Source organism: Odocoileus virginianus, chromosome 13, assembly GCF_023699985.2.
Source record: "Odocoileus virginianus isolate 20LAN1187 ecotype Illinois chromosome 13, Ovbor_1.2, whole genome shotgun sequence".
Lineage (NCBI taxonomy): Eukaryota > Metazoa > Chordata > Mammalia > Artiodactyla > Cervidae > Odocoileus > Odocoileus virginianus.
Genome location: NC_069686.1, coordinates 19958544 through 19971135, shown reverse-complemented (window position 1 = coordinate 19971135; position 12592 = coordinate 19958544). Strand labels below are relative to the sequence as shown.

The 12592-nt window shown below is 37.0% G+C and overlaps 1 protein-coding gene across 1 annotated transcript in view; it reads left to right on the top strand.

Annotated features, from left to right (window-relative positions):
- UBR3 (ubiquitin protein ligase E3 component n-recognin 3) overlaps positions 1 to 12592 on the top strand; it is a 194818-nt gene that overhangs the window by 121072 nt on the left and 61154 nt on the right. Inside the window, exon 25 of the mRNA XM_070476042.1 lies at positions 7350 to 7499. Coding sequence (XP_070332143.1) covers positions 7350 to 7499 — 150 coding nt within the window. The remainder of the gene's footprint in view (positions 1 to 7349; positions 7500 to 12592) is intronic.

Below are 12592 nucleotides of genomic sequence, written 5' to 3'. Positions count from 1 at the left end.
AGGAGGTGCAAGAGACGTGGGTTGGATCCCTGAGTTGGGAGGATCTGCTGGAGCAGGAAGTGGCAACCCACTCCTGTATTCTTGCCTGGAAAATTCCATGGACAGAGGAGCCTGGGAGTCTATAGTCCATGGGATCACAAAGAGTTGGACATGACCTGAGCACCATTACCACCACAGGGGGTAGAAGTCAGGATGTTAGACCCTGATTCATTAAGGTTTATCAGACAGATATGGCTGAAATCCAACGTAGTTGTTCAAGGGAGAGTTTAGATGCTTAATATAGAGTAAGAATTTATTTTGGAAATTACTTTCTGATCTTAAAGTGAAAGTTGCTCAGTCATGTCTTACTCTTTGTGACCCAGTGAACTGTACAGTCCATGGAATTCTACAGGCCAGAATATGGGAGTGGGTAGCCTTTCCCTTCTCCAGGAGATCTTCCTGACCCAGGAATCGAACTAGGGTCCCCTGCATAGCAGGCGGTTGCTTTCCCAACTGAGCTGTGAGGAATCTTAAACATACAACATTTAATCATAGAAGTTATATGGTACAGAAAAACATAAAGAAGGATGAATTTTATCCCTAATCTCACCATCTAGAAGACATATATATTACAGATGATACCATGTAATACAATTTTTTATCATGTCTTTTTGTTCAACGTTTTAACATAAACATGTCCCTATATTATTATTAAAATTCCTAGTAACTGTGGTTTTACTTCATTGGAGAAGTAGCATGTAGTGGTTATGATCATGGACTCTGGAGCATTACTGCCAAGTTCATATCACAGCCATTCCATTACCTGGAGTAATTTACTCTCAGCATTGGTTTCTACATAGTTAAAAGGAGATCATTATACTACCTGCCTCATAGGGTTGTAGTGAAGATTGAATGTAATGGTACACATTTCAAACATTTAAAACAGAGTGCTTGGTGTATAAGTGTTTTTAAGTGTTGGTTATTACTATTATTACTTTTATTCTATAATTTAATCATTCCATCATAATTGAGCTTTAGTTTTTAAAAAAATTTAATTATTATGAACATCGTGTACACAAAACCTTTTCTGTATTTTGAGTCTGGGTCTAATAGTATGAATTTTGGGGGATGATGATGATATATATATATTTGTATGTTAACTATGTAACCAGCACTGTGCTAAACACATTCTGTATATTGACTTATTTGTCTTGATAGACACATGAGATAGATGGCAGTATTCCATACCTAAATTTAAGAAATTTATCTGAGGTTATACAGTAGTAAATGGTGGAGTCTTGGCTATTGATCAACAAGCTTTGCCTAATCTTTACAATTTCTCATATGTGAAGCAAACTGAGGAGAGTGAAGTCTCTCCCCTACTTACTCCCCCAAGTTGGCAGCCTGGAGACAGACAGGGACAGTTATGAGAATAGTTGCAAAGTGAGAATTAATAGACTGATGATTGATTGATTGAGGCTTAAGGTATAAGATAGAAGGATAATCATTTTGTTTGGCAAGTTTTATTTATTTATTTTTAAATTAGAATTAAAAAAATACTTTCAAATAAAGTGAAAGGAAAGTGAAAGTGAAGTCGCTCAAGTCATGTCCGACTCTTTGCAGCCCCATGGACTGTAGCTTACCAGGCTTCCCTGTCCGTGGGATTTTCCAGGCAAGAGTACTGGAGTGAGTTGCCATTTCCTTCTCCAGGGTATCTCCCTGACCCAGGGATTGAACCCGAGTCTCCCATATTGCAGGCAGACACTTTACCCTCTGAGCCACCAGGGAAGCCCTATCTTTTCAAATAACTGAAACAAAAATCCTTGATGTGGTTCTATTAGTCTAGCCTGATTATAAGGTTAGCTCCACTCCAGTCATAGGAATCAAATGTGTTGATGGTATGATTTTCTAAGCAAAAATTGAGTCCTGCTGTTAACAGGTGAGATAATAAATACCAAGTAGCTAGGCTTCCCTTGTGGCTCAGATGGTAAAGAATCTGCCTGCAGTGCAGGAGACCCAGGTTCTATCCATTCAGTCCGTGGGTTGGGAAGATACCCTGGAGAAGAGAATGGCTACCCACTTCAGTATTCTTGCCTGGGAAATCACATGGACAGAGCAGCCTGGTGGGTTAGAGTCCTTGGCGGGGGGGTCACAAGGAGTCCCACATGGCTGAGTGACTGACACTTTTCACTTCAGATAGAAATCGTAACTGTCTACAGTACCCATCCTTTAAGATTTCATTTGGAAAGTGGGGTAGTCCAAGCTCAAGCTGGCATGTGTCAGGATTTGGTTGACTTTTATTGTTGTTAGTTGTGGAAGGAGATGTTTGTTTCATTGTTTAATAACACAGTTTAATTTGAGGTTTATCTTTTCTTTTTTTTTTTAACAATTTACATAAGAAAGAAGATTGGGGATATAAGTATATATATTGAAATATAAAAATATTTACATCCCTAGTGTCCCCTTCTTAGGTAAATGATAACATACTACATACACTTCTTCTTCCTTGCTTTCTTCCCTCAACGTTACATCCTGGAGGTCCCATCATGCAGCATATAGAGATATTCTTTATTCTTTTTTCTACCTGTATGGTAGATCCCCACCCCACCCCCATCAATAGTTTATTCAAATGGTCTTCTATTATTGGACATTTGGATAATTTCCAGTCTTTTGCTATATAAGTTGTATTGCAGTAAATATCTTTGTGGCATGTCTTTATATATATATATAATATATATATATATATATTATATATATATTTATAGAAACGAATGTAAGATTCGTTTCTATATGTGGGATTGCTGGGTCAGGGTAAACACACAAGTAATTTTGCTACATATTGCAAATTACCCTTTTAAGGGTTGTACCATTTAGTATTCGCATCAACAGTGTGTCAGAACAGCAAGTTACCTACCTCCTTGTCATTAGAATATGTTGTCAAACTTTTGTATTTTTGCTAATCTTGTTGGTGAAAAGAAATGGTATCTGGTCTAGTTTTAATTAGCATTTCTCTTGTTATGAAAATGGATGCTCTTTACATCTTTAACTGCTTATTTTTCCCTGACGCTTTTTTTTTTCTGCTACTTTAGAGTTTGGTTGTATCATAAACTAGCCTCTTTTATATTCTTACATTTCCTTGGAATCAGGCACAGTTGTAGACTTGCCTTCTTTTAGGTAAGACCCATCTGCTTGTGGCATTGGAATGCATATAGTGCACTAGTCCTATGTATCTATTGCTGTTGCATCTATGTTATTATTTTATAAATTACTATAAACTTTGCTGTGTCACCTTGTGAAATTCTTATTCTGTCAACTGAATAGAAACTAATTGAATTTCTTTTCACTTAAATTAGAAAGCAGGTCTGATGGATAGAATACTTTTCTATGTTGGTTGTTCTGATCATAAATTTGTTCACTTTTGAGGGATAGTGCTGTATCTGTCATTTTAAGTCAGTCATCAGTGATGTGGTGTATTAAAAAATACAACCTACAAATATAAATTATGTTTTGGTTATTTGTTCCATAAATAAGACACACACTGATATCAAGCAAAAACATTTAAAAATATATATGTTTAACATATACAAAACTGTACAAAAGTAAAGCTGATTATTTCTTCCTACCTTCTCTTTTAAATCTCAACCCTTCGGGAGAAACCATTGTAAATAGGCTTTGTTGTTTCATATGAATACATATAAAAATTATATAAATGGATTTTGTTTCTATTTGTCTTTCCTGAAATAAAACTTTACTATATATAATGCTGTGCAGTTTGCTTTCCCTCCCCTTCTGTTTTTTCCAAGAGGCAGGGCATGTGGGATCTTAGTTCCCTGAGCACAGATTGAACTGCCACCTGCATTGGAAGCAAGGAGTTTTAACCACTGGATCACCAAGGAAGTCCATGTTTCCTTTTTAAAATAATTGTAATATAGGTGGGGTTCAGTATTGTGTTAGTTTCACATGTGTGTTTGTGTGTGCATGCTCAGTCGCTTAGTCATGTCCAACTCTTTGTGACCCTATGGACTGTAGCCCACCAGCCTCCTTTGTCCGTGGGATTTTCCAGATAAGAATACCGGAGTGGGTTGCCATTTCCTCCTCCAGGGGATCTTTCTGTCCCAGAGATTGAACCCACATATTCTGTGTCTCCTGCATTGGCAGGCAGATTCTTTACCACTGAGCCACCTGGGAAGCTCAGTTTTAGGTGTACTACTTAGTAATTTGGTATTTGCATACATTATGAAATGATCATAATGCTACCCAGATGAGATGATCAGTGTCCATATAAGCAATAATTGATCATATTGATATTATATACCATTGATATGATGTTGATGAGAATGGTACTTTACCTTAGTGGTCCTCCTCACTTATAACCATAACCTCAGACTAATCTTGAGAAAAGTATCAGACAAGTTACAGCTGAGGATTGTTATACAGAATACCTGATGAGTACTCCTCAAAACTTTTAAGGTCATCAAAAACAACAGTTTCTTGAGAAACTGCCACAGCTAAGAGTAACCTAAGGAGACGTGACAACTAAATGTAATACTGTTTTGAATGGGATCCTCAAAAAAAAACCAAAGACATTAGGTAGAAATAAGGAAATCTGAAGAAAATATGGACTTTAGTTAATTTATATCAGTATTGTATCAATAAAATTTCTCAGTAATATATCAATATTAGTTCATTGTGACAGTCATATCATGCTAACGTAAGATTTAAGTGGAAACTGGGTGTGAGGTTTATGAGAACTCTTTGTAGTGACTTCAAAACTTTCCTGCAAAACTAAAATTATATTTAAATAATATATTTTTTAAAAAGAATGAGAAGTCCCTTTCTATACCAAGTTAAAAAAAAAAAAGCAGAGGAAAGCAAGAATGTTAGTAGTAAAAATGATGACCAGGTCAGGACAGTACTGTACATCTTTACCAGAATTAATGATATTGCACAGTAGGAGTTTTGCAATTGTGCATTTGTTACAGGCTTCTTAGCAGAAAAGAGTAAGTTCCAGTAGTGTGTTTAGTTTATGAGTAGTAATTCACCTAGTAGGATCCAAGCAAATACTCAGTTGTAGTTAAAAATTAAAGTGTATTATATGTTCTTAAAACCAAGGATCAGTTTATGCAGTAAAGAAGATTCTCTGTGCCTGCCCCTAGGCTTCAGACCACACTTTGCCCTGTGATACTTTTTTGTTGTTGTTGTTTATTTTTAATTGGAAGATAATTGCTTTACAATATTGTGTTGGTCTCTACTATACATCAACATGAATCAGCCGTAGGTATACATACGTTCCCCGCCCTCTCGAACCTCCCTCCTGCCTCCCATCTCATCCTCCCACTCTGTGTTGTCACAGAGCACCTGATTTGAGTTCCCTGCGTCATACAGCAAATTCTCATACAGCAAATTCCCACTGGCTAGCTGTTTTACACATGGTAACGTGTATGTTTCCATGCTGCTCTCAGTTCATCCCACCCTCTCCTTCCCCCGCTGTGTCCACACGTCTGTTCCTTATGTCTGCATCTCCGTTGCTGTCCTGCAAATAGATTCCCTATATATGTGTTAATGGACGATATTTGTTTTTTCTCTCTGGATTACTTCACTCTGTCAACAGGCTCTAGGTTCATCCACTTCATTAGGCCTTACTCAAATGTGGTCTTTTTATGGCTGAGTAATATTCCATTGTATGTATGTACTACAAATTCTTTATACATGAACATAGATTGTTTCCATGTCCTAGCTACAAGGAACATTGGGGTACATGCATCTCTTTCAGTTATGGTTTTCTCAGTGTATATGCCTGGTAGTGGAATTGTTGGGCATATAGTTGTTTTATTTTTAGTTTTTTAAGGAATCTCCATACTGTTCTCCATAGTGGCTGTATCAGTTTACATTCTCACCAACAGTACAAGAGGTTTCCCTTTTCTCCAGATACTTGTGTTTTGCAGTCGTCTATTCCCCAGCATAGGCATAATGTTTCCAAGCAAAAACATATTTCCCATGGTTCTGAGGGCACTAAATATATCATCCCTACATCATTTTCCCACTCTTTTCTTCTTTCATCCACAAAACTCCATAAACACAAAAACAAAGCATGTTCCAAGAATGATCTGATAGTTGGTTAGTTGGGACTGGCCTGAGCTGGTAGGACACCTGGGCTCTGTTCCAGGTGGGCTGTCTCCTTCTCCAGTAGGTAACCCCAGACTCATTCTCACATAAGTGGTATGATCGAGAAGGAGAGACAGAGAGATACTCAGGGAGAGATATTGAGGGAGAATATACAAGACCACTTTAAGCTTTTGATCTCTTCATTGGCTTATTTAAAATTTCCGTTAATTTTGTGCATTATCCAAAGTTCTATTTTAGGTTTCACCCCTTTTCCTCTCAGTCTTAGTAAATATCTGATGTATGTTTATCTGCATGAAATCTTATTAAAACACAGATAAACTTGACATCTTTCTTTTTCTATTTCTGTCCTTTTATTAACATATTTATTTAGATATGCCTCCATCTTTTAAACATGTCATAAATCATTTCTGCTTCTTTGATCTTCCCAGTCCCCTCTATTCCTTTCTTTTGCCACTATGGATGATTCTATGAATTTTTATCTGAAATGGTTATTGACTCAGTATTTTATTTCTTGCTGTTAATGACATATCACCAAAGGATTGCTGTTATTTTATTTTCGATTATAACTTTGCTTTATTATATATATGGTCATATAGAAATGTTTATCCTACATAAGTACATATTGATAATTATTATCACTAAGATATAATCACTACAATTAAAAGAAAAAAGAAAAAGTTTTTACCCTTTTATCTCCTAGTAAATATTGCCATTTCTTTCCAAGAGCTGCCATGTTATTATAAATTTTCCTTCTGAAGTGCTTCAAAGAAAATTAAAGCAAATGACCTCCCCCTTATTTCCTTAAATTATAATATTAAAACAATATTTCTAGATACAAATACCTTTGCATCTGTGTTTTTAGTTTTAATTTCATGTATGATACAACATTAGAAGAATTCTTGTTGTTTTAGTCGCTAAGTCACATCCAGCTCCTTGTGACCCCATGGACTGTAGCACACCATGGGGTTTCCCAGTCAAGAATACTGGAGTAAGTTACCATTTCCTCTTCAAGGGGATCTTCCCAACCCAGAAATCAGAAGTCTTTCATAGCATCCATTCTTTGTAATTTTGTCTTTTATGAGATAACATTTTATTTTAGTGAGATAATTTTCCCATAGTTTTATTACTATATAATCTATTGATACTGAAGTTCCAAATTATTTGAGCTTGATTTTTTCCCCCATAATTTTGTTAAAGAGAGATTTTCTTTTCAGTAATTAAGAGTTGCAACTTTTTCTCCTCAGATTCTCCAGAGAGTGATATTCCTATGGAGATCACCACAGCAGAACCTCAAGTTTCTGAGGCAGTATATGATTGTGTTATTTGTGGACAAAGTGGGCCCTCCTCTGAAGACAGACCTACAGGATTGGTTGTACTGTTACAAGCATCCTCAGGTAAAAATCAAAGTAATTTTTAGTGGGAACATTTTTAGAGATGAAGTGTTTGCAACAGATTAGTAAATCTCTCAAATAAAAGCTATATTTTTGTTTAGACAAAACTGTAGATCTGTATAGCAAGGATCTTTTTAAGTTTTTTTTTTTTTTTTGGAAAGATTCTTAATCTGGTTTTATCTCACTTTCTTGGTGTTGAGAGAAGCCTTTAAGAGAGATCTCTCTGTATGTTACATAGTCTTTTTCTTTAGAGTGTGATGGAATCTTACCAATGCTGGGTGGCCAAAAACTGAGTTTGACTTTCTAGGCAATTTGATTGTTCTAATATCTAGAAACATTTAAGTCCAGAAATAGTTTAAATATATTAATTATGTAAGACATATTCAGGTTACTTTGCCCTTGTTTCTTGCGCGTAGAAGCAGTCACTCTTGTAACAGCCTGCCAGTTGACGTTTGCAAATCTTAGAGTTAATGTTTTTAAAAATTTGAAGAATTTGTCTGAATATTCTTTATTCTCTGCCATACTGAAGTATTTTGAGGTAGTGATAAATATTACACTCCAGTTCCAATGAATGTAATCCTTTTTCAATAAGAGTATGTGTGAAGCAAAGTAAATAAAACACATATTTCTCCAGGGCATTTTTTTCCTAGGGTATTTACTCTGAATTAGTAGAGTAGAAAGAATTAGATACAAGAAATTCCTCTGATTTCATATACAGGACTTCCCTGGTGGCTTAGATGGTAAAGCATCTGCCTGCAGTGCGGAATACCTGGGTTCGATCCCTGGGTCGGGAAGATCCCCTGGAGAAGAAAATGGCAACCCACTCCAGTACTCTTGCCTGGAAAATTCCATGGACTGAGGAGCATGGTAGGCTACAGTCCATGGAGTTGCAAAGAGTCAGACACAACTGAGCAACTTCGCTTCAGTTCATTTCAATTCAGTTCAATTACTCAGTCGTGTCCGACTCTTTGCGACCCCATGGACCACAGCATGCCAGGCCTCCCTGTCCATCACCAGCTGCCAGAGTTTACCAAACGAGTCGGTGATGCCATCCAACCATCTCATCCTCTGCCTTCAACCTTTCACAGCATCAGGGTCTTTTCAAATGAGTCAGCTCTTCGCATCAGGTAGCCAAAGGCTTGGAGTTTCAGCTTCAACATCAGTCCTTCCAATGAACACTCAGGACTGATCTTCTTTAGAATGGACTGGTTGGCTCTCCTTGCAGTCCAAGGGACTCTCAAGAGTCTTCTCCAATACCACAGTTCAAAAGCATCAATTATTTGGCACTCAGTTTTCTTTTTTTTTTTTTTTTTTCCCATTTATTTTTATTAGTTGGAGGCTAATTACTTTACATCATTACAGTAGTTTTTGTCATACACTGAAATGAATTAGCCATGGATTTACATGTATTCCCCATCCTGGTCCCCCCTCCCACCTCCCTCTCCACCCGATCCCTCTGGGTCTTCCCAGTGCACCAGGCCCGAGCACTTGTCTCATGTACCCAACCTGGGCTGGTGATCTGTTTCACCCTAGATAATATACATGTTTCAATGCTGTTCGCTTGAAACATCCCACCCTCGCCTTCTCCCAGAGTCCACAAGTCTGTTCTATACATCTGAGCCTCTTTTTCTGTTTTGCATATAGGGTTATCATTACCATCTTTCTAAATTCCATATATATGTGTTAATATACTGTAATGGTCTTTATCTTTCTGGCTTACTTCGCTCTGTATAATGGGCTCCAGTTTCATCCATCTCATTAGAACTGATTCAAATGAATTCTTTTTAATGGCTGAGTAATATTCCATGGTGTATATGTACCACAGCTTCCTCATTCATTCGTCTGCTGATGGGCATCTGGGTTGCTTCCATGTCCTGGCTATTATAAACAGTGCTGCGATGAACATTGGGGTACACGTGTCTCTTTCAGATCTGGTTTCCTTGGTGTGTATGCCCAGAAGTGGGATTGCTGGGTCATATGGCAGTTCTATTTCCAGCTTTTTAAGAAATCTCCACACTGTTTTCCATAGTGGCTGTACTAATTTGCATTCCCACCAACAGTGTAAGAGGGTTCCCTTTTCTCCACACCCTCTCCAGCATTTATTGCTTGTGGACTTTTGGATAGCAGCCATCCTGATTGGCGTATAATGGTACCTCATTGTGGTTTTGATTTGCATTTCTCTGATAATGAGTGATGTTGAGCATCTTTTCATGTGTTTGTTAGCCATCTGTATGTCTTCCTTGGAGAAATGTCTGTTGAGTTCTTTGGCCCATTTTTTGATTGGGTCATTTGTTTTTCTTGAGTTGAGCTGGAGGAGTTGCTTGTATATTTTTATAGTCCAACTCTCACATCCATACTTGACTACTGGAAAAACCATAGGTTTGACTAGATGGACCTTTTGTTAGCAAAGTAATGTCTCTGCTTTTTAATAAGCTGTCTCGGTTAGTCGTAACTTTTCTCTCAAGGAGTAAACGTCTTTTAATTTCATGGCTGCAGTCACCATCGCAGTGATTTTGGAGCCCAAAAAAATAAAGTCTGTCACTGTTTCCCCATCTATTGGCCATGAAGTGATGAGACCGGATACCATAATCTTTGTTTTCTGAATGTTGAGCTTTAAGCCAACTTTTTCACTCTCCTCTTTTACTTGTATCAAGAGGCTTTTTAGTTCTTCTTCACTTTCTACCATAAGGGTGGTGTCATCTGCATATCTGAGGTTATTGATATTTCTCCTGGCAATCTTGATCCCAGCTTGTGCTTCATCCAGCCCAGCATTTCTCATGATGTACTCTGCATATAAGTTAAATAAGCAGGGTGACAGTATATAGCCTTGATGTACTCCTTTTCCTATTTGGAACCAGTCTGCTGTTCCATGTCCAGTTCTAGCTGTTGCTTCCTGATCTGCATACAGATTTCTCAAGAGGCAGGTCAGGTAGTCTGGTATTCCCATCTTTTTCAGAATTTTCCACAGTTTGTTGTAATCCAAACAGTCAAAGTCTTTGGCATAGTCAATAAAGCAGAAATAGATGTTTTTCTAGACCATTCAGGTATGACCTAAATCAAATTCCTTACAATTATACAGCAGAAGTGAGAAATAGATCTAAGGGACTAGATGTGATAGACAGAGTGCCTGATGAACGGTGGACAGAGGTTCGTGACATTGTACAGGAGACAGGGATCAAGACCATCCCCAAGAAAAAGAAAGGCAAAAAAGCCAAATGACTGTCTGAGGAGGCCTTACAAATAGCTGTGAAAAGAAGAGAAGCCAAAAGCAAAGGAGAAAAGGAAAGATATACCCATTTGAATGCAGAGTTCCAAAGAATAGCAAGGAGAGTTAAGAAGGCCTTCCTTAGTGATCAGTGCAAAGAAATAAAGGAAAACAATAGAATAGGAAAGACTAGAGATCTCTTCAAGAAAATTAGAGATATCAAGGGAACATTTCATGCAAAGATGGGCTCAATAAAGGACAGAAATGGTATGGACCTAACAGGAGCAGAGGAGATTAAGAAGAGGTGGCAAGAATACACAGAAAAACTGTACAAAACAGATCTTCACAACCCAGATAATCACAGTGGTGTGATCACTCACCTAGAGCCAGACATCGTGGAATGTGAAGTCAAGTGGGCCTCACTACAAACAAAACTAGTGAATTCCAGTTGAGCTCTTTCAAATCCTAGAAGATGATGCTGTGAAAGTGCTGCACTCAGTATGCCGGCAAATTTGGAAAACTCAGCAGTGGCCACAGGACTGGAAAAGGTCAGTTTTCATTCCAGTCCCAAAGAAAGGCAATGCCAAAGAATGCTCAAACTACCGCACAATTGCACTCATCTCACATGCTAGCAAAATAGTGCTCAAAATTCTCCAAACCAGGCTTCAGCAATACATGAACTGTGAACTTCCATATGTTCAAGCTGGTTTTAGAAAAGGTAGAGGAACCAGAGATCAAATTGCCAACATCCGCTGGATCATCAAAAAAGCAAGAGAGTTCCAGAAAAACATCTACTGCTTGACTTAATCTGGCCGAGTTTATTGCTTTCTTTTAAATACAGAGATAATAGTGATTTTTGAGGATTGTCATGTTGGTTAAGTAATGTAATATAGGAAAAAGGGTCTAATGTGATGCCTGGTAGATTAGTTTTTTTGTCTTATTACTCTTGTTTAAATATGAAATTGATCTTTGAAACCCTCACTGAATAGGACAATAGAACCGTCTAGATGAGAAATGCCTACTATAATTAAAAGGAAATGTGTTGGAGTACTGACTAATTTCACAGCTGCTTATCTTTTTCTACTGTTTTAAAGAATTCAGTTTATTAGATTGTTGCCACTTACTTGTCCCTCTATAACTTCTTCACTGAATACTGTATAATCATCAACTTAATGTTTTCTTTTATTCATTCATTCATGTCACATGTATTTATTGATCATTGCTATTACAATAAGAAGCAAAACAAAATAATATCTGTGCCCCAGTGAAGCTTCTGTTATTATTTTGGACTGTTATTTGTTCATTGTTTTATATTTTTAAAGTTGCTTTGACTTGTTACTTCATTTAATTCCCTTTTAGCAATTTTTTACACTAAACTAGTTAATATTAGATAATTCTACTGTTCCACAGCTCTTTTGTCATTTCAAGATATGAGGGAAAATATAAGAAACTAGCATTAAAAGCTATTAAATCTCAAGAGTTATTTTAACTGGGAATTGTAACAGGGAAAATCTCTGGCTGTTTCCTTTCCCTCTGACATCCTCTCACCTTTTACCCCTCTTTACTTTTTCCTTACTTCTGAATTCTTTATTTATTTTGATTTGTCTCTTCTCTTTTTCTTTTATCTTTGAATATGGAAAATTTTAACTATGTGGTGATGTAAAGAGACTAGTAAAATGTACCTCCATGTCCCCATCAATTTCTAATATCCCCATCAATCTCTAACAGTGATTAACTTGTGACTAATATTTCCTCCTAGAATTATTTGGAAGCAGATTCCAGACATCATTTTATTTCATTTATAAATTTTTCACCATATCTGCTGAATAGAAAAGACTTATTTTTTTAAAGACTTATTTTTTAAAACCACAATCACTCCTGAGTAACTTAG